The sequence below is a fragment of the Vidua chalybeata genome, chromosome 2 (genome assembly GCF_026979565.1).
Source record: "Vidua chalybeata isolate OUT-0048 chromosome 2, bVidCha1 merged haplotype, whole genome shotgun sequence".
NCBI classification, from domain to species: domain Eukaryota; kingdom Metazoa; phylum Chordata; class Aves; order Passeriformes; family Viduidae; genus Vidua; species Vidua chalybeata.
The window spans coordinates 90891875-90917263 of NC_071531.1; the positions used below are offsets into that span (position 1 = coordinate 90891875).

General features: G+C 43.7%; 2 protein-coding genes across 6 annotated transcripts in view; both read left to right on the forward strand.

Annotated features, from left to right (window-relative positions):
* Positions 1-11116, forward strand: part of NUP58 (nucleoporin 58) — a 39373-nt gene extending 28257 nt beyond the window's left edge. For 2 of the 5 annotated variants that reach the window (XM_053935449.1, XM_053935450.1), the window contains exons 15-16: positions 606-701; positions 5869-7833. In XM_053935449.1, coding sequence (XP_053791424.1) covers positions 606-701; positions 5869-6038 — 266 coding nt within the window. In that variant the 3' untranslated portion in view covers positions 6039-7833. Of the gene's footprint in view, positions 1-605; positions 702-936; positions 1098-5868; positions 7834-8643; positions 9169-11013 lie in introns of those variants that run through there. The other 3 variants (XR_008429373.1, XM_053935451.1, XM_053935452.1) reach the window with 3 other exon arrangements.
* Positions 11117-19080: 7964 nt separating this feature from the next.
* Positions 19081-24397, forward strand: SHISA2 (shisa family member 2). Its single transcript, XM_053934772.1, has 2 exons — positions 19081-19375; positions 21424-24397. Exons 1-2 carry the CDS (start codon positions 19081-19083, stop codon positions 21975-21977), a joined length of 849 nt encoding a protein of 282 aa, XP_053790747.1. The 3' UTR covers positions 21978-24397.
* Positions 24398-25389: the final 992 nt, after the last annotated feature.

Below are 25389 nucleotides of genomic sequence, written 5' to 3' on the forward strand. Positions count from 1 at the left end.
GGCTGCCCTTTTTATAACGATTTTTCACATTAAATACTGTGAAATTTGTTTTTATTCTCTATTTATACTATTTTGTATTTTCCTGGATCAAGTTGATCCCTAATAACCTGAAAGGCGAATGACTCTAAAATAAGCCAAGTGTAAACTGAACAAAATGCTTACTCTGTTTTAAGCATAATTATTTTTTCTGGAGTTGTAGATGAAGATTGTGACTTTCTGTAATAAAAATCATGTAACTTGTATCTGAAATTTCTTAGTTTTAGCTCATTTGGTTACCATTTCCTGCCAATTTAACAGCAATTCAATAGAAATTTCTTAAACTCTGATTGATAGTTCACACCACCTGTTTTTATAATTTTTCCTTTACTCAGTTTTGGATTTTGAAGGTAGTAGTTTTCTCAATGCTTTCCAGTTTGCACTGTTTTTTTAAACACAATGCCGTGTCAGAGATAAATACTCTTCAGACAATAATCGTAGGAATATTTGTATACCAAAAATGCTTAGAATTATGTTTGGGTTTAGAATACTCACCTAAAGCCCATGTGTCCTTTATTTGCTGTGTCTGTAATTTTTTTTGTTGTATGTCTTTACTATTATTCTACTAGGATTTGGAAGTAGCTCTGCCTTTGGAAGTAGTGCCACAGGAGCATCATCATTTGGGTTTGGAACTACAAGTAAACCATCAGGAAGTCTAAGTGCAGGTTGGTTTGTTTCTTTTGAATTCAAAAATCAAGTAAAGCAAGTCTTATAATCAAACTGCTGTGCTCACTCCAAGAAATTGATTGTTTTGAAGTTGCCTGTGTATATCACTATTAACATAACTATTTACTTGCTAGAGCCACGTTTTCAGATAAATTTTTGGGTTCTGTTAAAGGTCTGCTATGTAGACAGTGTTGAGTGAGCATTAATGTTTCCCATTTCATGGTGTCTGTCTAGTTGGAAGAGGAAGCAGGAGATCAGATGCGGCCTCATACACAGAAGAGCAGTTGTCACTTGAGTGCATTGGTATCAGTTACTGATTGAAATTAGCATATAAATTAGCGACAAATATACTAGTAATTTGACTTACTTTATTTACAAATAAAGTTTAAATTATTTTCTGGAAGCCCAGTGGTTTCCTTAAAAATGTCTAAGTTTGAATAGTAAGTTATATGTATTGTATCTCTGTATATATTCATAATTCATTTTATTAACTACTTTGAAAGCATTTCTGTGGCAACTACACAGTACTCATTTAGCTATTTTGGTTTTTGGGGGGTGATAAAATATGGATGCTATTGCGCCTTAACTCATAAGTCTGAAATAGAGGTGGCATCCCTATTTACCTTTTAAATAGGAATAATAGCTTACTAAGTTATTACTAAGCACATAGCTTCTATAGTCTGTCTTGCAATCTTTTTTCAATGGCACATTGAAGGAGGATTATGTCTCAAGAAAAACGTTTGATCAACTGCTATAAAAACAGCATTTTGCTGGTATTTACCAGGAAGTGCTATGATTTGTATTCTGGCTTCTCCTTGGTTAGTAATGAGTTGCTAGGCCTGTAAAGTACTTTAAGCTTTGCATTATGAGGTGGAAATGGCTCGCTAAGTTGGCTGTGTAACATTCATGAATGTTAACAACTTAGTAGGTTCTTGATGGATCTCTTTGCAGTATCTGGTGTCCAAGCATCAGCCTTCTTTTACTCAGTTCTTAATATGAAAAATAATTTAAAGACTGTTTATGTTTTTATCTTGTAGGCTATTGTTCCTGAGTCTATATTAAATAATATTGCAGCATTTAAAGCTGCTGGATTACAAAGTTAATAGTTTAGTTTTTAACATATTAAAAATAGAATTACAAAACTACTTGTATGGATCAGTTGTCCATCACTAAGGAGGTATCAAGCCAAAATAAATAAACAAGTATGTCTTAGCTATGTTGGTGGTGTGCAGAGGCAATTTAGATAGTTTCCCTCAAACCAGACTTTGTCATGGAGTCAGTGCTGTCAGTCTCTTTACAAATGAAGGGATTGCACCCAATAAAATGGAGATTGGCAATTATCTCAAAAGAGTCTCAGCTACAGAAAGTAACTGAATAAAAACAGGTGAAATGTAATTTCTGACATTTTTTGCTTAGAAAATCAAGTGGTCATGAAATCCTTATCTAGACTGGGATTATGGAGTAGAAACCACTTTTAAAGTTTTGGTAGCCCAGAAACACACTAACTTTTATCTTTTCTATCCAAAACCTTATGTCATTTAGCACCTGGATTGCATATGGTCTTTAATTTTATTGAGGGTGTATAAATGGGTTTGAATGATACCTGAGACTAGTTAGGTTATATTTAGTTCTTTTAAATTTGTTGTGTCCTGTTTCTTAGGTATCATTGACAGGATCCTGAAAGCATATTCTGGTTTATCTTAGAGTATAATGGTTGCATCTTGTTTCTGAATCTATTTCTTTGAAAAAGATAAGAGAGTGCGGTGAATATGGATTATGGAATTCACTGTTGTTGCTGCTTGGGTTTAGATACGAGCAGTTAAATATTTTCCCAGACTAATGTGTCTGGGAACACTAGGTAACTGTGTGTTCCAAGACACTCTGTTCCAGGCTGCTTAGGCTGCCCCAACTCTACTCCACAGATTTTCCATCAGTTTGATCTTACCTTAAAACTAAAATTATAGATCACCAAATTGGTTCTGTCAAGTGTTTTATTTTTATGAGTTAGGTTTAATTGCTTTAAAAGATGCAAAAATGTATGTCGTGGTATTACTGCTCTTCTCAGTTTCACTTTGTGTTTGAGGAAAAAATTCTGAGTCCTCTGTGATAGTCTTTGAGCATCTTCTAATAGTAAATTTGGCTTCATCCAGGAATGGTTGTTGTGTTCATCAGCAGATGAAAAGCAGAGCAGCTTCAGTCTCCTTGCAGTTTCTTTAGTGGACATGGTTGTGAGATGGAACAGTGTCTCAGGTGTCCCTCTGAAACACACAGAGGCACTCTAGAAAGCTGACTCCAAAACAAGTCCCATTTAATTCCTACTCTTACTCATTTAATGACAACCAAAAAGGCTGAATTTAGTGGGCTATTGTAAAGGACATTCAGACTCTCAAAGTAATGTGAAAAGGAAAAAAATCACAATTTAATTTATTTAACATTTTAATAAAATGTTAAGAGGAAGGGGAGTGTTCAAACACAATTTTTGTGATAACAGATGCTAAATATACTTTGAAGATCTGAGTTGAAAATTCTTGTTGGAGACTTATTTTTATTGAAGAATTGCAGCCTCAGTAAATGAGATAAGAGATAATCAAGCGGGATCATGGTTGGATGCACTCATACTGCTGAAAAAGAGACCTTAATATAATCTATGAGCAGCTTTTAGATACAGAGGCTATAATAAATCAAAGTATTCTTGAAATACTTTTTGATCTAGAGCACCCATTGTGGTATGGGAGATGAAAGCAGGAACGGATTGCCATCTGATGAACTGCTGTTTCTCCCTGTAGTATTAAAATTACTAAAAAATATTGTTACGGGAAGGTGTGTACTCACCTTTGGCTTACCAAGCTAAAGGGCTGATAGAAGCACAGATGCACAAGTGAATGCACAAGCCCAATGAATAAAGTGTGGTCATAACACCAGGGAGATGTGAGGCTGTGTCCTTAAAGGGCAGGTTGTCATTTACTTCCTGAAAATCACTGTTCACACATAAATAATACTAATTTCAGCAAGGACATTGTTGATCACATTGTACCTATGGTTCAAGACTTTGTGAGTCTTCCATGTAAACTGAGCTATTTTGTGACTGTCTTTTCTTGCAATAGGAATAAGACTCAATGTATATCTTGTTTAAGTTTTTATCTTGAAGATTTTTAATTTGAGCATTCAGCTTTAGGGTTTGCTTTACTTCCAACGAAACTTGGTACCTTGGCCTTGTTATGCTGCCATGACAGGAGAAAACCATACAGATTAATTTCACAGCTACCTTTCTATACTTTTATGGCTGCCCTTAATATCACTTCTAACATAACAAGCTGTATCTAAATTAACAAGCATGTTCTCAGTCTTCTATCTCATAGTTTATGTATCATTTACTGTTATATTACTCAAATAAGTGTAGTCTGCCTTCCCTGCTTGCTTCAAAATAATCCTTCCATCTAGAAGCAGCAAGGTGGAGGTAATTTATGAACACTTTACTCTTGCCTCCTGACGCTACAGGTCACATGCAGCTTTATTATGAATGGCATTCATTATGTTTTCTAGGAAGCAATGCTTGCCTGTTATCTCACATACATGAAGTAAATAGGTAACATTTTTGTTCATGAGATTCCCTGATCCATCTTAGCTGGGATTCAGAGTTATCAGGGAAATGGAGTAACACTTGCATGTGTTCACCCCTTACATCCTAGGATGAGAGACAAATTAGCTCACAAAATTTAGACAAGACCCAAATGACCACTATTAGTCACACTCTAGATCTGCACAACCATTACACTGACAATGAGTTCTATGGAGACAACTGCATGAGTTACTGGAATGTTGATCATGAATTTTCTTGACAAGATGATGTGTGTAACCCAAGTCCAGACATTGCAGGAGGAAGAGTTTCATGTTAAGTTTTGAAGTAGTTCTTAATGCAGAGTGTCAGTAACAAGTGAGAGAACAGAAGACATCAGACTTGTGAGAGCTGCTTTAGGATTCTGATGAGACAACCAGCTGGGCTTTTATTTCTGTACTCCAAAAATATTTTAGGCATTGACTTGAAGATACTGATATGACCAAAGGATTGCTTCAGCCGTCTGCTAGAGAACTAATGAAGCAATATAAAGTAAACCGTATTGAGAATACACTCTTTCTTGATTGTGAACCAGTCCCATTTTTCTTATTATCTTAATTGTTTGCACGTTTTTATATACAACTTGTATGAAGCTCTTTGTTAAAATCTGAACTTGCTGGTGTCTTACTTATTAATTTGTGGTCTCTTGAGACAACAAAAAATGAAGTTATGAAGTTCTGCTTCTTAAAGTAATCTTTGAGAAATTTCTAGCATTCTCTAATAGTTGCAATTATTATCTACGTTGATTATGCATAACTGATACAAATTTATAAAAGAAAGTGAAATGAGTTAGTGTTACTATTGCTGGTAACTGTAGGGGGGCTTCTTCCAACTTATCTTATTTCACAGCTGCACCAAATGTTCAGTTTGTTTACCTTGATAGAAGAGGGTGAAGGAGTTAAAATAGCACAATTTGCTCAGCCAGTCATGCAGTTTTTCCAAAGCTTTGTTTCCAGCGCTGTTTTTTAGTTTGTCATAAAGGATGGTTTTAAATACAAACAGCCTGGCAAGGATTTTTGAGCCTTTTCTGCCTCACATTTAATGTGTGGTCAGTGCCACATATGTTATAAAGGCAGGCCAAGGTAGCCATGGCAGTAGGACGAAGAGTGAGCACTCAACTCCAGCTTTGCTGTTTCTCTGCTGTGAGTGAAGTGAGTGGTCCGTGGTCCACCTGTACCTGCTGCCTTCTCTCCCACCATAGGAGTGCACTGCATGTTTATGCTGAGAACTTGAGGAATTATGGTTCATCTGTTGTACAGTTTCAGTGGGACTCTTGTGTGCTACTCTTGTATGGGTAATGCTATAACAGACTTGTGATTTAGGATATCATTGTTGGCACTCACTGAGGTAGTCTCTGTTAGTGCTGCATTATTCAAGTTGCCATGGCAAGTCCAAGTGCTCTAGCAATGTGATTTAGCATTGTTGATCCACATTGGTATAAAGTGTTACAACTGCTGGTAATAAAGTGGCTGGTGGAAAAAATTCAAGGAGAACAAATTTACAATCGTGATATAACTGATGTTTTAAAATATTTTTCCCTCCCCCATAAGGCTTTGGGAGCTCGACTACATCTGGGTTTAACTTCAGCAATCCTGGCATCACAGCATCAGCTGGCCTGACGTTCGGGGTGTCTAATCCTGCATCTGCAGGCTTTGGGACAGGAGGGCAACTTCTTCAGCTGAAGAAACCTCCAGCTGGAAACAAGCGAGGGAAAAGATAGGCACCTCTTTTAGGGAGGGGGAAGCGCATCAACTTTCTTCATCTGAAAAGTCTATTTTTGTAGATTGATACATTAATTAAATTGCATCCCAGGAGATTTATAAAATTTTGCTACTTTTCCCTAGTGAAATCATATTGAACAGCTATTTTCTTGTGAATAGAAACCCATTTATGTATTTTTATTTTGGGCCCTAGTTTTAGAAATGTTCTATACTGCATTATTATTAAAGAATCTTGTAAAATCATCTATTTAACCTAATGTTAGTAGCAGAATATTTTTTGTTAATAAGCTTTATACCATATGAATATATGCATATTTGCTTTTTTTTGTACAGATAAAATATATTCTAGTACAAATACTAGAGTTCATATCTTCTGTTCCTGGATATGGCCTTTAAATCTACTTCAGGGTGTTTTTGTGTATATGGATGTAAATATATACAAGTACAGTGCACACATCTGTGTGTATGTATGTGTATATATATATATGTATAAAACACAGATGTGCATACCTTCCCCCATAGACACATCTCCTTTTCTTTGTGTGTTTGGTTTCTTCATGTTGCCCTGTGGTCCCATATCTTGATGTTCCTAGGAATTTCAAATTGTGGGTCCCAGGCTGTGTCATCATTGCTTCCGTGTTTTGTTGTTTAAAACCAGCTGAAATACAATGTTTACTATTTTATGAAGTTTGGTAGGTAGTGATTAGTAGCTGTTTTGGTTTTTTTTAACGTTTTTTCTTGGCCCATTTAGCAGCCAACTCTAAAGAAGAATCTGAGATTCTGACACAGACATTTCATAGGCAATGTTCCCAAACTGTTTTGTTTTTTTCATGAGCTGAAGAGTAGGGCACTGCCAGATTTCAGCTGAAAGCTCAGGATGCCACAAAGTCTGTGTGCAAACAGGAGTTGTCAGGCTGGATGAGCTTCTCCCTGCATTTGGGAGAGATAAGATGCATTGTCCTAATGAAAACCCAAATTAAAGTGTTACAAACCCAAGTTGCTTCATGAACTTCTCGTCAGCACTGCCTTAAAAGCAGTTGGGCGTCTGCTTTAAAACAAGGTGTAGTACAGTTACTTGCTGTTCAAGAACAGAGGAGGAAAATGATGTAATTTGAAGGTTAAAGCTATTGCAGCAGTAGTTTATGAATCTTACATACTGTAACATCATAGCTTGTTGTTCTGCATCTCCAGTTTGGTGTGCACTAGGAATATCCAGGAAAATATCTTAAGAAGGAAATAATAGATCAATTGATTCTTTGCAAATAATGATACCAGGTTGATGTGTGAGCATGAAACTTTGGAGCCAAGTTGATTTTATGTAGAGGTTTTGTCATTGGCTTTCTATTGTTAAAGTATTACTACCATTTTGTATGTTTTGGAAGTGTCTGCATTCAGCAGTGATTGCTCTTTGACAAATGTTTGGTTTGTCACTTAATCTGATAAAATTAAGGGAAACTGAGCACAGAATTCTTTACTTTTGTACTTGTATGTTATTGCATCTTTGTGAGCAGTCTCTTAGGAAGGGATATGTGGTCTTTTTAATGTCACAGAAAAATAAAGCTTATGGTTTATTTTGATTTCAACCTGTTTTTAAACTTTTACTGGGCTGCAGTCAAAACTGTAATGTTTGTATTTCTTTGTTACTGCTTTTTTTAATAGTTAATATGTTAAACCACTGGACTCTTATAATGTATTAATTTGTGAAACTAATTCCAAATGTGTACTGTTTGTCCATATGTGCAACTTACCATTGTGCAAACAATAAAACAATAATGCTGTGATCCTTGTAATACATACTTGCCTATCTGAGAGATCATTTCCTGTCATTCTCCTACATTCTAGGAGAAACAAAAACCTCATTGGCTAATATGTAGAACTGTTCTTCCTAGAATTCATATAGTGCTGAATTGTTCTTGCTGAAGTTAAGGCCTTGATCCTGGATGGAAGTGTGGAGGGAGAGGGGGCAAAGGGAGATATTGTCTTGTGGGGTTGTCTAGAATTTCTTCACAGTGCACAATGTAAGCCTGGATCATAGTGTAATGTAACACAGCACTAGGAATGGCTTTGTAAATTGGGAAAGTCTGAGCCTCCTGGGTACCTGTGATCTTTCTTTTCCAATTAAACAGCAGTTGTCCTTAATTTAGCCTAAGCGAAAAGTGATTATATAATAGAATAATCAGATATAGTAGTACAAACTGAAGTCAAAATGGGATTTGAAATAATTATATTCCCAGACTGTTACTTGGGTGGTTGAATTTAGCCATGGATTTTGGGGATCAGCACTGTAGACACTTCCAAATTATTTTTCACCCCAGTTTAAAGGTATGTTAATACGATTAAAGTTTAAAATACAAATACATTCAAGGTGTGGCTTGGTTTCCTACAAAGGAGGTTAAGAAGCTGACCTATATTTAAACACCATGAAATTAAATCAAGTCTAGATTATCTGTTCTGTAAAGAAAGAAGAGTGTGGTCTGGAAGAAGGTTCAAGTCCACCTGGAAGACATGGTTTTCTGTTAGTTTGTACGTTGTTGTACAGCTGTGGTATAAACTTATGTATGTGACCTCTTTCTTTTACTAGAAGTAACTTTGTTTTTTCTTCAGCATTCTCCCTACGATGAAGACAGCAGAAGGGAAAGAGCTATGCCTCAGATTGCTTGGTTCAGGAACCTCTTTCTGATCCAGAACTTTCTTGGCGCTCACGTGTGTCTCTGTTTCTGTCAAATCAATTAGGTAGATACTACACTTAGCTACTTCTTTCTTGTGGATTGTGAGGGAGGAGATTGAAATAAGGTGGAGTGGGTCAGAGTGTCTCTGTGCAAAAATTTCCAGCAATAAATTATGTACTTTTGGGACTAACTGCTGGGATTGTGCTGTCAGGCTGTTTCTCTCTTCCCTCTCATTTAGTACTTTCACTGTGGCTGCTGTTTCCAGACACTGATGGATGGTTAAAGTATCATGGTCATTGACTGGTATGGCTTCTCATGGAAATGGGCACCTGGGTTTGGGGAGGGGCGTGACACATAGTCGATGCCCACAGCAGCTCTGGAAGACGGCGGTTACCCACTACGACAGTGTCCATGGAACTCCAGTACAACTGTGACATTCCATCTCCACTCTACTAGGCTGGTAGGTTCCTTCAAAGGAGGATGGAGGTGTGACAGGGATGAAGTGTGGGGAGAGCTGAGGGGGATGTAAGGCACAAGGTTTACTGCTGTGAATGGGGCAACTCGTTTTAATTCAATTCAGGATCATTTATGCTGAGCTCAATGTTGAATGTTCATCAGGTGGCAGGAGGCTGCCAGTTACATACTGCCACCACAGGACCCTTGTGAGGAGTAGCTGTCATGCAGCATGTGCAGTGAAATGGTCAGTGACCTGCTGTGCCACTTAAAGATCTTCAAGTCTGTGGGGCTGGATGGGGTCCACCCAAAGATACTCAAAGAGCTGGTGAAAGAACTGACTGAGCTACTTTCAATCATTTACCAGCGGTCCTGGCTACTCAGGGAGGTCCTGGTTGACTGGAGGTCAACAAATGGAACTCACCTCTGCAAGAAGGGTCAGAAGAAAGATCCAAGGAACTACAGGCCTGTCAGCATGATCTCAATGTTGGGGAAGGTCATGGAGCAAATTATCTCAAGTGCCATCATGTGGCATGTGCAGAACAACCAAGGGATCAGGCCCAGCCAGCGGGTGGGGTTGTAAAGGGCAGGTCCTGCTTGACCAATCTGATCTTCTGTGACAAAGTGACAAGCTCAGTGGATAAGAGAAAAGTTGTGTATGTTTTCTGCTTGGACTATTGTAAAGCCTTTGACACGTTCTCCCACAGTGTCCTCCTGGAGAAACTGGCTATTCATGGCTTGGACAGGTGCATTTGTATCAGTAGTAGTGTTGCCAGCAGGACCAGAGCTGACCATCCCCCTGTACCCAGTGCTGGTGCGGCCACAGCTCCAATCCTGTGTTCAGTTCTGGGCCCCTCATTGCAAGAAAGACATTGAGGGGCTGGAGCGTGTCCAGAGAAGGGCAACGGAGCTGGGGAAGGGTTTGGAGCACAAGTCCTGTGAGGAGCAGCTGAGGGAGCTGGGGGTGTTCAGCCTGGAGAAAAGGAGGCTCGGGGGGACCTCATCACTCTCTACAGCTGCCTGAAAGGAGGGTGTAGCCTGGTGTGTGTCAGTGTCTTCTCCCAGAGGTTCCCAAGAGGACCTCAGGTTCTCCTAGGGCAGGTTTAGTTTGAATATTAGGGAAAAATTCTTCACTGAAAGGCTTGTTGTCATGCACTGGAACAGACTCTCTAGAAAAGCGGTGGAGTCACTATCCCTGGAAGTGTTCAGAAACAATGTGGGCTTGCTACTTAGGGACAGGGGTTAGTGGTGAATGTGGCCATGCTAGGTTAATGGTCAGACTTGATCTTTTCAATCTAAACAATTCTATGACAAGATATGTCGCCCTTTGTTTCCTTGTTGTAAACATTTTCTGGCACACTTTTTTTTAAGGTGGTAGAATTTTGTTGAACTTCAATATTTGAACAATCCTTCTGACCCATTTGACTCCTGTTGCTAGGAGGTTTATTACTTAAAGCTTTTTTCACTCCACCTCAGGAATTTAATCTTTATAACCCATGGCTGTTGTTAAATGCCACATGAGGAGGTGAGTAGGCTGTGTGTTTCATTAGATTTGTTTTCTCTTTTCTCACCCTTTAGAAGTAAGGCAATTCTAGCATGTTATGAACAGGTTAATAATTAAGTTTGGAAGCTTCTACAAACTAGAAGAGCTTCTGGTTTGATTTTACTTTTGAGTACAGATCAGCCCCCACCAGGATATTGGGTGATTGCTGTTGAACAGTTGTATGGAAAACTTGGAATACATACTCCTATTCTAAACAGGTCAATAGCTGAAGAAGCAAAAGATATGTATGTTCAATTAATGTTTCCTAGACTGATGGATTTCTCTTTTTTTCTTTTCTCTTTGATACAGGGGTCACTGTACAGCGTGTGCTTGGGTACCAGCAGGACAGCAGTTTATTAGAAAGTCATGTAATTGCTTCCAAAATAAACTTCTGATTAGAAGCTGGCATATAGCTCCTGTCTGTGCATTTAATATGGCACTTTGTGGTAACAGCATATGCTTCTGGGGTGATGATGATTCTGGACACAAAAGAAAGCTAGGAGGATGAGGTTTTGATCAGTCACTGTGCTATACTAAAAAGGGAAAGAAACACACACTTGATGAATATTCAAAGTCAAGGATTCAAAATTAAATTTTAGTATATGAAATATGAAAAATACCATGTACTCTTATTAAGAGGAGAAGGGGATAAATTCTCATGGTGGAAAAAAAAATGGTGACAGGCATGTTGAGTAGACCAGATTGAGTGAAACCTTGGGGAAAAAAGTATGCCCAAGCTGCGTAGAGTTGGGTAGTCTATTAACTCCATTATGTACCTAAGTAGAAGCTACCCTGAAGTGAAAAAACACCCAAACCTTCTCATCCTGCTAATGGTGTTAGCATTCCTTGGCTGTTTGGGCTACCCTTATTTCTTTATTAACATACACATAAAAGGAATCTAACCTTTGAGCATAAACACTTTCACTGTGGTTCTGTCTGGGGATAAGGTAAGATAGATGTGATAAAGGTGTCCTAACTGGGAAAAAAAGTCCATCTTTCAAAACAAAGTTTGCAGTGAGTGGGCCCAAATGCTAAATGGAAGCACTGGCAGTGAGCAGTTAGTCCTTAATAGTGTGGGGACATCTCTCCATCTCTGCTGGAGACCACTCGTTTTGTGACAACGTGTGAGGGAGTGATGGTGAGCATACCTGTATGTTACCACTGTGCTGCCTTTGTTTGGTGCAGCTGTGTGTGGCACAGCTCTCGAAAGTGTTGCCTCCTTTAACAACTACGGGGGTTCTAATGTAGCACTGGGTCAGACAAAGTGAATGGACAGAAGTGATGAGGAAGGTGCCAGCCTTAATGCCACGGAAACCAGTCTTAGTAATGCACATTATGTCAGTCTCAAATAGGAATTGTCTTTTATCTTATTTTATTTAGTTGCTGACTAAGGAGCAGGCAGATGTTCACATACCTCCAGCAGCCAAACCAGAAGCAAGCCTCATTCCCAGGGACGGGGGGACCTTTGGCTGCTAGCTAAGCTTGTGTGGTGTGTACCACAGAGCAAAGCTCTTATCTGATCCCGTGCTGTTAAAGAGAAGTTGATGCTGAGCACTGCCCTGAGACCAAAGAGGGAAGGCTTTTAACATTTCTTATGTTGGCGTTGGGTGTGATGATGCTGTCAGTGCCAATAGCAACCTCCCGCTTATACTGGGGATGTGAAAAAGTGGCTGGAACTGCAGGAAGACTATGGCAGGTTGTTGAAATTTAATTTCTGCAGTGGAGATGTAGGTCTAATACAAAGGCATATTAGGTTCAATTTATACTTTATTAGTAAAAATATTTAGCTAGAAATGCTCCTCTGAGTAATTTGTCATTTTACACTTGAGAATTGTCACCTTCACCATCACTTCTCCCCATGACTTATTTCTAGTGCTGCAGCAGCTGGTGCTTGTTGCTCTGTCATGGTGATACCCACATTGGGGTGGCATCAGGGCTTGCCAGGCTTTGAAGCTGCTGAAAAATACAGGGGCAGAAAATAAAAGGGGGTAAGATCCTGGTCTCAGGTAGATGGATGGTGATATCAGTCCACCAGTAACAGAAATAGTAACAAAAAAAACTAACACTGTTGCAGAATGTGGGATGTATCATTTAAAGTTAGCCCTGGGAAGTGGAGGGAGGGGCAAAATTCCAAAGCCTCTTTGCCAGGCTAGATAATTGTCAAGTAAAATAGGAATGATTCAGGCAAATACAGTCTTCTTTACTTCCTTTCTAAGCAGTATTAAAAATGTCCTGATCTAGAAAATATTCTCATAAATATTGTTAATTTTCCACAACAAGTTGCTGCTTCTTGCCTGTCTGCAGTAATAATCCCTATATAAATCCCTATATAAATTTAGATGCACTAGGACCTGTTGAGAAGATAAGAAGTGCTTTTTTTTCTTGCTGGAACCTCACTGCTTTCACTGCACAGGCAAAAAGTACAATAAAAGGCAACAGCTGTGTAGTGATGCTATTTCTGCTATATGGTGCCTAAATCCTTGCACTAAGGATCCTTGCACTTCTAATGCACTAAGGCATTAGAAGGTGAACAATAGTAAATTTCTGGTTTTAAATCTCCTTAGTTTTCTCTTCCTGCATTTGATAAAATGCTCATGCTTTGTGCTCTGCATGGCATAAACTGAAGTGTGAATGTGGAAAATTCCTGTACTTTCCTGGTTTTTTTTTTTTTTTAGTTTAAATAACTTTTTAATAACAATTCATTGTCAAATTGGCCAGCCTTACTGTAAGGGCAGACAGTAGGATGATGGATTTAGTCCACAAGTAAGTCTTCCTCTAGTTTTTGTCTGAGGAGTGGAAAAAAAAAAACCCTAAAATTCTTTCCTTTTCTTCCTACTGGCTGGAGTGGTTGGTTAGAGCAGAAGTAATAAATCAATTAGGAAACAGCATCCCTTTCAATTTGAAGCTGTACACATCAGCTTTGTATCCAGGCTCTTATATATATTATACAGCAATCTGTTGTGTCTGCAGCAAGTGGAAGCTCCAAAAATCAATGCACTAAGACTCGAGGGAGAAGAGCCTGACATTTGTATTAATCAAGGCTGTCTGAGTAGTTGGACGATGCTAACAAGCTCCCTAAAGCTCTGCTCCGGCTGGGCTGTGTTGAAACCGGGGGATGTTTTCTGAGTGGCAGCCTCCTCCTGCACTCGTGAATTTGTAGGGAAATGTCCCCCAGCACTCGGAGGTACTGTTACCCGCTCACCTCTCTTCAGCGGCATCCCCCAGCCCCCTTATCAGGACAGCGGTGCATTTTGGAGCCAGACGGGCGATACGGGAGGTGTCTGTGCCGGCTGTGATAAGGTGGTGCCAGCACTGATTCCGGCTGTCACTGCGGCGTGTGCTGAGAGCGAGCACTCACAGCAGGAGCTGAGCTGTGCCTCCTGATGTGCTCGGTACCGCTGCAGCCACTGCAGATTCACAACCCCAGCCCCTGAGGAGTGTGCTAACTTCATATCCCTTCATTCAAAGCATTTTACAATCCTTTGCCTCATTCTGTGACTGGGTTTTTTTTTTTTATTCCCCTGGGTCATCTTGATCTAATTATTCTCCAGGAAATGAGAGCCAATAAAAGAAAGCCTTTTGCTATGAGTACACGTGTATTTTAAAATGCAGATATTAAATATGTTCCCTAAGCAGAAATAAAAACCAGTCCAGCTTATGTAATCAGTACCACAACTGGAGTGGCTGTTTCCACCACTAAATGTAGTGATGGTGTTTAAATTATACTTGCCACAGGCACACTAGTATAAAAGATACCTAATAACCAGGATGGGAAGAAAAGGCTACTAAGGTAAGCTCATATATTCTGGTAACTATCCTCACCTGGGAAATTGTGTTGGTATAACCTGTCAGTACAGATTGCAATCTCAAATTCAACAGTTCTCCATACAAACTCCACAGTGGAGTTTCAGTCATGCTACTCTTCTCGCTAACTTCACATGGGGGCAGCAAGGCATTGCTTTAGCAGCAGGAAATACAGTTTGCTAGTATAAATGGACAAGATGCAGGGATTTCAACTCCAAGGTGATTTGTTTCTAAGTTTAAAAAACCTACAAGCAGTAAAACAAACTGTTTTTAAATTAACTGTTTTAATTCTGCATGATCAGAATTAATTCCTTTATTTTGTGTTACCAGGAAGAGGAATCTCTGCTGTTGAAGTGTACAAAAAGCAATAAAATCCATCTCTTGTGGTAAGCATGGCCTTTTACATGCCAAGTAATCTAAACAATAGTACCATCATGATGAGTTCTAGCTGAAGACTTCAGGCTATGTTTAATTTACAATTCTGATCTGCAATGTTGTGGACACAAGAGTAGAGCCAAAGCAATTCCAGAATCTAGATTTTCAAGATTCCTGTTAAGGTTGCAAAATTGTTTGATACTAATGATGTAACAGTAGGTATGTGAGCTAAATGGAATGGGAAAGTATATATATATGCCTGTTTGGCATCCAGGCTGGGCAATGGAAAGCAGATAATCTCACTTGTGCCCAAGTGACAAGACCATCAAGAATGAAACTGGAAATTCCAAAGGTGAAAAGGAGACAGTATCCATCTGCCATCTAAACATTATCACCAATGGGTCATAAAGAAAAGGGAATAAGAGTTGCTGCCAGTTTTGTATTCTCTCTTAACATCAAGGGAATGTGACAAGCTACAACAGCATGGGTTGAAAATACCATAGGGAAAACAAAACATCCCTAACAGTGAGAGCCACTTACACACCCACAGAAGCTCACGGCAGCTTGGAGAGTCATGTCACAGTGTTTTTCTTTTCCTACCCCAAGGAGAGACTCCAACCAAAACAGACAGAGATACAGAATAAGGTAAGAGGTCTCTGTTCCTGTGTTATCTTGGAGAATTTGTAGGATAGACACCCAAAGGGGAGGATAGTGACTGTTGTTTCTTACTTATTGTTACTGTTTCCACTTATTTGTCCTTTCTCCTCTTTCCTTCCTGTCCAATGTGCACTGGCACAGCCAGCCCAAACAAATGTTTGTGGTACTTCGCTGTGAATGGCTCAGCAGCTCAGAGTCAAGGTGGGGTGTCCTCATTTTTCCCTCTCTTGAACTGGGAGCTGTTCAGAATGAGAGATGTTATTTTGTATTATCTCTCTTTTCATGCCTTTCTTATTTCTGTTTTCTTTTTTTGAAGTACAAGCTGGTGTATTTGCGAAGAACTTTAGCACAAGAGGCATGCCAGCCCTAGGAAAGCAGAGCACCGTGCTCTGAAAGCACAGAAATACTTTTGAAAAATTTCCATCTGGAGGGAGACTGTAATATGGAGAGAGACAGCTGGAGAGAGACAGCAAAAATGCCCTTGTTACAATAGGGAGAATGCCTGTCAATGCAGTGACTGAATGAATTTACAAGGTAAGCAGATACCAGTGTTAGAGAGCCACTTAAACATATGGTGGCCATTATCCCACAGCAGCTCTGCCTTCAAGGATCAGCGTCCAGGTTGGACAGTGGCACAGGCAGCTGTGCCACAGCTCTGTGCCCAGGCATGCAGGGGTGCAGGTACTGCTCTCACACAGCTGGACGTTGGGTCCTATAGATGCTGCAATGTGCTGTAGATGGACTCAGCCCCTACACTGCTGCACAGGCAGTTTGCAGCTCAGAGTGTTAAAAATTATGTGGTAAATGCACTTCACCTGTTTCACACAACTAGCAGGAGTGCTTTTAAGTCTTATTTTCACTGCTCTAAGAGAGACAATTTTTCAGGACTAGCAGAACAGCAGGTGAGTTCTTCAAATTCCCAAAATAAAACATTTTATTTGCTTTCCTGAGATCATGCATTTGGCTGGACAATGCCAAAGAATATTTCTACTGACCCTCAGGCCTCAGAAAACTATACCTGGTAGTAGTATTACAAATTCAGAGACTTGTAGAAAAAAAATAAAAGGAAGTTTAAGCAGATAATAGAGATTTGTAGACTATGTGGTCATTACTGAACACATGTAGGCTTTAAAAATCTTTTCCCACTCCACCATCTATGTGTTATTTTAATTATATCTAAAAGCTGCACTATGCTTAGTTTGATGTGATGTGATGTGTTTAGTGTCCTACAAAATCTGGGATAGATTTATTTTACACTGAAATAGATTGAACTAATATAATGAGATTGTTTGACACGGGAAAGCGAGTGAAAAAGTCTCAGAATATGTGGAAAATGTGTTTCCACATCATATTTTGGTTCTGGATTTTTTTTTGTGCTTTTAAATTTTAATCATAGGGAAATTACCTGATCAGCTTGTAAAGACAGTGAAAAAAAAACACCCCAAACTTCACTAATTAGTCTATTGCTAAATAGGATCTAAAGCATTTTGCAAAGTGCCAAATGTTTTAAGTTTCACAAAAGGATAATGAGGTACACTATTATCTCTGCTATTATCCAGGCAAGTTGAGACAAATACTGATCTTGAATATAAAGTACCTGTTACAGATAATCTCTGTAGGGGATCTGATGCTGGTATTTTGTCATGATCAAGACTCCTAGCTTGGAGTACAGATTAGATTAGATAGTCTGGTTTTAACCTCTCTTCTCATAGTCTGGTTTTGCTATTGAAAGAGAACCAACCACCTTACTGAGTATCAGTGAACCATCAACTCAAAGGATGGGACTGGGAAAGTATTTTGCTTGCCACGTATAAAAGAATCAAGAAGCTGCTTTTCTTATTACGAAAATGTGTGTCTAACCCAGATTTAAGGAAAATGATCTCGTAGGAAGACCTCTGTGAATGTAGGCATTTAACAACTGCTGTGCTGTCACTTGTGGCTGCCAGACATCCAAAGACAGGTCACTGGCAGGAGCTCATGGTTCTAATTCCTTCCCCAGGCAATCCCCTTCCCTCCCCATGCCCCATCGCTGATGGGGGTGTCTTGAGCAATGGGTGCTGTGGGGGACATGGGCTGAGTGTACAAAATCTGTCACTGCCCAGGACTGCCCAGGGCTCCTCGTGCTGGAGCTGACAGCTCCGGGGAGCTGCTACTCAGGTTTTGAGACGGAGCATCTCAGACCCCATCAGTTGAATCACTGCAAGTTTCTTCTCGTTCACCCAGCTGCACTGACTGGGTGATAAATAACCTGTCGTGCTGCAGCCCCATTTCCATCTTGGTAAGTGTAAACTTTTCCAAAGGTTAGCTGCTCCAGATTACTAATCCTCTCTGAGGTAGGTAAGGCATGAGGTGTGTGGGAACCACCTCTACACCCTACCCTTGCAGCAGCACAGCTCTGGCCATAGGATAAGCTGCAGAACGGCCACGGCTGGAAAAGAATTCACTGGGAGCAGCAGTGAAGCTAAAGGGGCAGAATGCATTTACCTGGTCCCTAATTTGACCAGAATCTGGTGCTCCAGAGCAGCAGCTCAGTGAAAGCCCGTAGCTGTCAAAGACTGGCTGAAATGAGAACAAAAGAGGGGATGAAAAATGGAGGGAGAAGGACAATAACTAAGTTGAAGAAGAAAAGCCTGAAGGAGTGAGAGAAATACACAACACTTTGCAGTCATCTTCCTCCCAGTGACTTGCCTTTACAGCGGAATTTAGAACAAGTGCCACTTATCCGAGCTCCCGTGTTTGTGCCTTTTTCTTAAAAGAAGTACTTTTTTTTTTTTTTTTTTTTTTACTCGATGCAATGCATTGTAACTCAGAGTTGTGGTTGGTGTCACGACAGCTGTCTCACAAGGGAACGAGAAACCACAGGCTTTCTTGACACTTCAGCAGCTGAAGGTGCATCCCTGTGCCCGGCCTCCGGCTGCCACTCACTTTTAAGAAGCGGTGAGGCAAATACACGGCGTCGGGTTGTTTTGGGCGGCGGTGCCCGGCGGGACGGCGGCCGCCCCCGCGCCCCCCGCGCCCCCCGCTCCGGCCAGCGCCGCGACCCCCGCCCGCCCGCGCGCTGGTACCGCCCCGTCGGGCGGGGCGGGGCGGGCGCATGCGCGCCGGGCCGCCCCACCGCCTATAAGTGCGGGCGCGGCGCCCCCCGCGCAGAGCGGCCGCTGCGCCGGACGGGGCGCACCGAGAGCGGCGCGGCGTGGGCTCGGCGCGGGCTCGGCGCGCCCGACTCGCTCCGCTCAGTCTGTGGGAGGATCACGGGCTCCCGCCGTCCCTCGCCCATGGGCGCGGAGGAGGTCGCGGGCCGGGCGGGCGCGGCGAGGCGGCGGGGAGCGAGAGCGCATTAGCGGCGCCCCCGGCTCCGCCGGTGCGCCCCGGGCGGCGGCTCCGCACCCCGCGGGCCGGCCCCGGGCATGCGGCGGCGGTGGCGGCGGGACCTGCGGCCAGAGTCCCCGCAGCGCGGCGGCTGCCTGCCCCGGGGGGCCGGGCGGCGCTGCCCCGGCGCGGGGGGGCCCTGACGGAGCGGCCGCCCCCCCCGGCGGCGCCATGCGGGGCTGGCTGCTGCTGGCGGCGCTGGGCTGGCTGCTGCCGGCGGGGGCCGCGGCTAGCGGCGAGTACTGCCACGGCTGGCTGGACGGACAGGGCGGCTGGCGGGACGGCTTCCAGTGCCCCGAGCGCTTCGACGGCGGCGACGCCACCATCTGCTGCGGCAGCTGCGCCCTCCGGTACTGCTGCTCCAGCGCCGAGGCGCGCCTCGACCAGGGCGCCTGCGACAACGACCGGCGGCAGGGCGGCGGCGAGCCGGGCCGCCCCGGCAAGGACGGCCCCGACGGCGCGGCAGGTGAGGCGGCCTCGGCTCGGCTCGGATGGCTCCGAGGGTGTCTCCGGCTCGGCGGCTCCACGGGAGCCGTCGCGGGTTTGCGGCGATCTTCTTGCCCGCCCCTTCCCCCCTTGCCGCCGGTTCCCCCTCCGTCGAGTCGTGGGGCAGGATGGACGGAGTCGGCGCTGGCCGGGCCCGGCGGCCGCTCTTACACGGGGAGGAGTGCCCAAGGCGAAGGCCTGCCTTTCCCGCCCTTACTGCTGGAAATCCCAGCCACGTCTCTGTCAGAGCAGGTGACACCACTCCCCTGAGTCCCGGCCAGCCGTCTCGGCCTGGCACAGCTCTACCGCCACTTTGAACGGGCTCCTCAGCCATGGTTGAGCTCCCCATTGAAAAGGCAAGGAAAAATGAGACAACCCGTATGAGTAGATCAGAAAAAGTAAGAGGATATCTCAAAAGGACTCTGGCTGGTCCCCACTGTAGTTGTGTATGTTCTTTCAGCTCTGATATCCCCACTTAGGACTAGTTTTACAAGATTGAATTTCAAGGATAAACTCAAGTCTTTCCACTGCTGTTTAAAAAAGCCCCGGTGGCTCCCCAGCACCCTTGCTGCCATCCACACATGCTGAGTGAGGGAGAAGTAGCCTGAAGTGATGTTATAATTAGGACAGATTTACTCCTGGAAAACTTGCACGTTACAGTGTGGAGCAAGAGTGTGCACCTGCTCAAGGGCTGCTGTAGCGCCAAGCGCAGAAGTGGAGATAATGTTTTACAGCCTTTTGTTTAAAAGTACTAAAGTGATGGAAGAAAAGTGGCCTTTTGGTTATAACTCGCTTCATGTGCCAGGGAGTATTCTGACTTGAGCAAACAGATAACCCCCCTCCCTTTGCAGTTCTGAGAACAATGCATTTTTGTAACAATTTTTTTATTTAAAATTTATTGCTTTGCAGGTTTGGGAGCCATTGCCCTGTGCTGGCACTGATTAACTTGCAGGTCATTAGCAGTGGCTGCCTTAGCAGGGTCAGACAGGGTCAAGCAGGGATCCGTAGCCATGCCTGGGTCTTGGAGCTGCCAGATTTTGGTGGAAATGATGGACTCCAGGCATGTTGCTGGGAGCATTCACAAGCACTGAAGGGAGACACCTTCCCCTTGTTTTTTGTGGATATATCCATGCAGATTTCTTACTGAGGCAGAGAAAAAAGCTTTTTCCCTGGGACTCCAGAATGGATTATCTCAGTCAATGAACCATTGTGGGTCGGATCCCTGTATGGGCCATTCACTTAAGAGTTGGACTTGATTTTTGTGCGTCCTTTCTGACTCAGGTGTATTCTGTGAAATCTGTACACACAGCCCAGATTCTTCCAAGGTTGATGTGTACCATCTGTGGTGGCTCCTGATGCCACCAATGAGCATCATCCATACTTTTTACTCCTACCCCTTGCCCACCCTCAGTCCTCCTGCCCTGATGTCCCTTCATTAGGCCTCACAAGGAGGAATGCTGCCCCTTTGGAGCATGGTGCTGTCTCTGCACCACCTGCTCTGTGGTTTCTCCCTAAACCAGGGCTGAAGTGCAGAACAGGTGGGCATTCATCCCCAGGCTCTGGGGTGTCAGAAGGCCTGTGACTACAGGTCACTGTCTGGTCACTGCCTGGCTGTCATCCTGCCCCAGCAGGCTGACAACAGCCAGAGTGGGCTGGTGATGGAGAGGGATGTCATGTGGCACCAGGGCTCGACTACCCTGTGATCCTGAGCCCTCAGGAGGGATCCTGCCCCACAGTATCTCCTTAAGGCACTGTTCAAACCCAGCTGTATTGTGGCTGATTGTTATAGTAGGACATATCTGAGACAATTTGATTAAATGTGAAGCAGTGAACTAGACCACCATCAACAGGAGGGAAACTTAAGCCACTGGGTTTAACAGCCCTTTTCATCATTCTGGTATAAAATGCTCTGCTTGTATTGACCTGTGCTGGGAGGAAGTGGGCTCTGCTTGCATGAGGGGGGACTTCAGCTGGAGCTGCCGAGGATTGTCCTTGGCCTACACTGACAATGTTTTCCTTGTGTTGCAGTGCCCATCTACGTGCCGTTCCTTATCGTGGGATCTGTATTTGTCGCTTTCATCATCTTGGGGTCACTAGTGGCAGCTTGCTGCTGCAGATGCCTGCGGCCCAAGCAGGAGCCCCAGCAGAGTCGAGCCCCTGCAGGCACCCGCCTGATGGAGACGATCCCCATGATCCCAAGTGCCAGCACCTCCCGGGGCTCCTCCTCCCGCCAGTCGAGCACGGCTGCCAGCTCCAGCTCCAGCGCCAACTCAGGGGCCAGAGCTCCACCGACGAGGTCCCAGACCAACTGCTGCTTGCCAGAAGGGACCATGAATAATGTCTACGTCAACATGCCCACGAACTTCTCAGTGCTGAACTGCCAGCAGGCCACGCAGATCGTGCCGCACCAGGGCCAGTACCTGCACCCGCAGTACGTGGGCTACGCCATGCAGCACGACTCGATGCCGCTGACCCCGGTGCCCCCCTTCCTGGACGGCCTGCAGAGCGGCTACAGGCAGATCCAGTCTCCCTTCCCACACACCAACAGCGAGCAGAAGATGTACCCGGCTGTGACTGTGTAGCGCTGATGCCTTCCCCTCCTCATCCCCACCCAGCCAGTTTTAATATCTGAACTGAATGGAGGAGAAATACTTCCTTGGAACAAAGCTCCCAGAACATCACTTGTAAATAATTTGGAAAGGCTCATGCATGTCAGACAGTGTTTATAAACCATTTATTTTCATCAGGGTCTGTTGCCAGGAACTGTAAGGATGATATCTTGGAATTAACGTTGCCAGATACGCTCTCATTCCAGCACGTGATTTACGGCGGCGAAGGATTACGCTGGAAATGCATATGTATTTCAGATCACTGTACTCATGAGATAAATGTCAGAGCCGTAAAGTGCCCTTCAGGTATGACATGGTCACAAGTATTTGCCTAATTAATTGTAGAAAGAGTTTTGTTACACTGTACAAGACCGCAGTACTTCAGAAACCTCTCTGTTCTCAGCTCCATAATGACATTTCCCATTTCTTTACAGACAATCACAACTAAGAGCTGAGCAGTGCAATCCCTGTGTGCCCAGCCGCCGTGGCTTCTTACACACACCCTCTTTGGGGTGAAATGTCACCAGAAGCTTGGTCTTGCAAAGACCAATTTTCCTTGTATTATGTAGGAATTGGAAGAGTGAATTATTCTGCTCTTCTTTCCAGTGCACTTGAAACCCTTCTTGATTTGGTTTTGTGTCAAGATCAGGACCCAGTAGTGGTTTGCACAGATTTTATCTTTGTGAACATTTTACTAAAACCAGGGTATGAGGTGCTTGCTCTTTGTGGCACTCAGCAAAGCTTTTGGTACAGCTGGCAGTGTCTGAACTGAACCTGCCTTGGTAGAGAAAGGTCAGACTGTGATTCCAAATACGCCTGATTTAACCTCACTTCCTATGAAACAGGAAATCTGTGTGAATGCCCACGAAGGTGTCACCCCAAAGCCTGCTTGCATTGGAGTATGCCTTGTAGGAAAATGGACTTTATCTTGTCCCCCCTGAGCCCATTCTGAGTCCCCTGCCCTACCCTGTGGGAGTGGGAGAGTGTTATACAGAATCCAATTGGGATGTGAATGGGTTGGTGGAGGTTTGAAATCTATCCCCTTTTTTTCTTTACCCATGGCAGGGGACTAGGGAGGCACAGCTGTATTTAAAAATAAGGAAAAAGGCCCAACCAAGGGACAAAGGTGCTTGTAGTGTCACAAGGGTCATGGAGGTGGTGAGATGCAGACAGGAGGGACACTTTTTACACTGGAGCTGTTGGCTTTGTCCTGCTTTGCTTCATCTGGGGAAAACACCTCTCCAGGTTGAAGAGGCAACAGTCAGATCATTCTAATTATATCACCCCAAATGCAGCAAAGTGAGGCTGGTTTTGTCTCTTAAAAAATGTAGCCTCTGCATTTTCCATCCATTTGCTCCTCAGCCAAACAGTGCTGCAGAAGACTTGAGGCCCTGTGCAAAACCCAAGCAATTACTGTAGCCAGACCATTGATGACAAAAGGTTTCTTATTGTCTGATACTGTATCAATATGTAGCAATAACTGTGATGCTACGTTTCCTACGTCTGTTTTGAAATGACACAGAAGGTGCAGATGCATTGCCAAACCCAATGGTTTACTCATAAACACGCCACACACAGGCAGTCTGCAGCAGGCAGCCATGGTTTGGCCACTGACATGGGGAAATGAATAGGTAATTTATCCCAGATCTGTTGTTCCTGGCTGTGATCTCCCAGTCAGTGTGCAGGATCTGGACAGAAAGATTGGTCTGTGAGACCTGGCTTCCTCTCCCACCAGGCTTGGGTATCTTTGGGAAGGCGGCGCCCGGCTGCTGGAGGTGTTGGATGCTGCACAACTTGGTGCTCGGGGATCTTCAGGGCAGTGGGTGCTCTAGAGCTGGGTGCTGCCAGGCTTCTGAAGCACCCCCTGCACTCTCTGGTCTCTGGGGGTGTAGGTTTCTACCTGCCCACGTTGCAGTGGGGTCACACTGAGCTGGCATCAGGCACAGGGGCAGCTGCCTGTGCTTCCCCAGGGGCAGGACGTGCTTGGCCCTGGGTGAGTCCTGGTCCTGTGGTTGTGACCATGCCCCCCCTGTGAACCAAGTCAGCTCCCCCCCACTGCCTGCCTTGCACAGGCCCTGACAAGGACACCTCCTCTGACCTATGGAATTCAGGTGAATCTTTGTATATTGTTTACTTGTTAAAAAAAAAAAAAGAATAAGTTAAATTTAAGTCTGTAGAAATTAATTTACAACTGAAGGCAGAGAAACCCGAGTTCTAATAAAAGGAATTTTGTGAGATGTGGTGTTTTTTTTAATGTCATGTACAATAATGTAAAACCAATGTTACCATTTGATATAGCTTTTAAATCTCTGAAAGAGCACTTGCTTTAAAGTGTTTCTTACAACTGAAGAAAAAAGCCCCCTTTGTTTCTTAATAAATATTTTATGGTGTGACTTTGGTTTTGTTTGCTTTGTCATAGAGTTTTATTTTTTCAGTTAATGCTTTGCTTTCCTGTGTCTCCAAAAGAACATCTGACCAGCCCACCTCTCCAGACTGGCAAAACTAAAAGTTTGAGCTTTTTGCTGTGTTTTTAAAGAATAACAGTAAACTGAACAACTTATGTGTCTGAACAGCGTGCTGCAGTGGGGCATGTTCTGAGGGAATGTGTTTGGGGAGAAGGGGCACAGGGAGATGGCATCTGAGAATCAGCTGAGATGGGCATCCCTCACCTCTCAGGTGGGGAGGAGTGGTGGGAGCAGGATGGGCCAGAGCCTGTGGGCTCATCAAGCTCCCTCTTCAAAGAATGCCAAATACTCTGCAGCAAATGGCATTTTCTGAGGATTTTGGGTTCAGTTGGATTCACAGTTACCAGCTGAGCATTTTGAGTGTATAACTCTCAGTATGCAGCTGTGCTGTCCCCGCTGTCCTCTGCATGGCGACCCTTCTTGCTACAGCAAACTCCATCCTCAGAAGTGAGACCAGAACCAAAGCCCTGTTGTGTCAGGGGGCATAACTTAGTCTGGGATGAGGCCACTTTGCTTTCCTGGTGTTTGCTCCTTCCTGCTGCTGGTGATGCTGGCATTGCACCCTGTGAGCAGGTGGGTGGCTAGAGGAGCCAAAAGGGCACAGAGAGGAAATTGAGTGATTGTTGGATCTGGATGTTTATGACTCAAAAAAGTAGGGAATAACTATCTGGGAAAAACATTGCCTTGGTCAGGCTCTATGTAGCACATTCCAAAATGCTACAGCTTCCTAGTGTTTGGGGGAGGTGAAGTAGCAAGGCTGGAAGCAGAAAGCTGGCAGGGAAGGAGGGGGTCAGCCATGGCTTGGAGCAGATGTGCTGAGGTGACGACTACTGCGCAGCAGGGGAGGCCAACAATTTGTGTTCAAGCTTTTTCTTGTATTTTTATCTGGGGAGTTTCTTTGCCCTTGGCAGTTGTTTTCT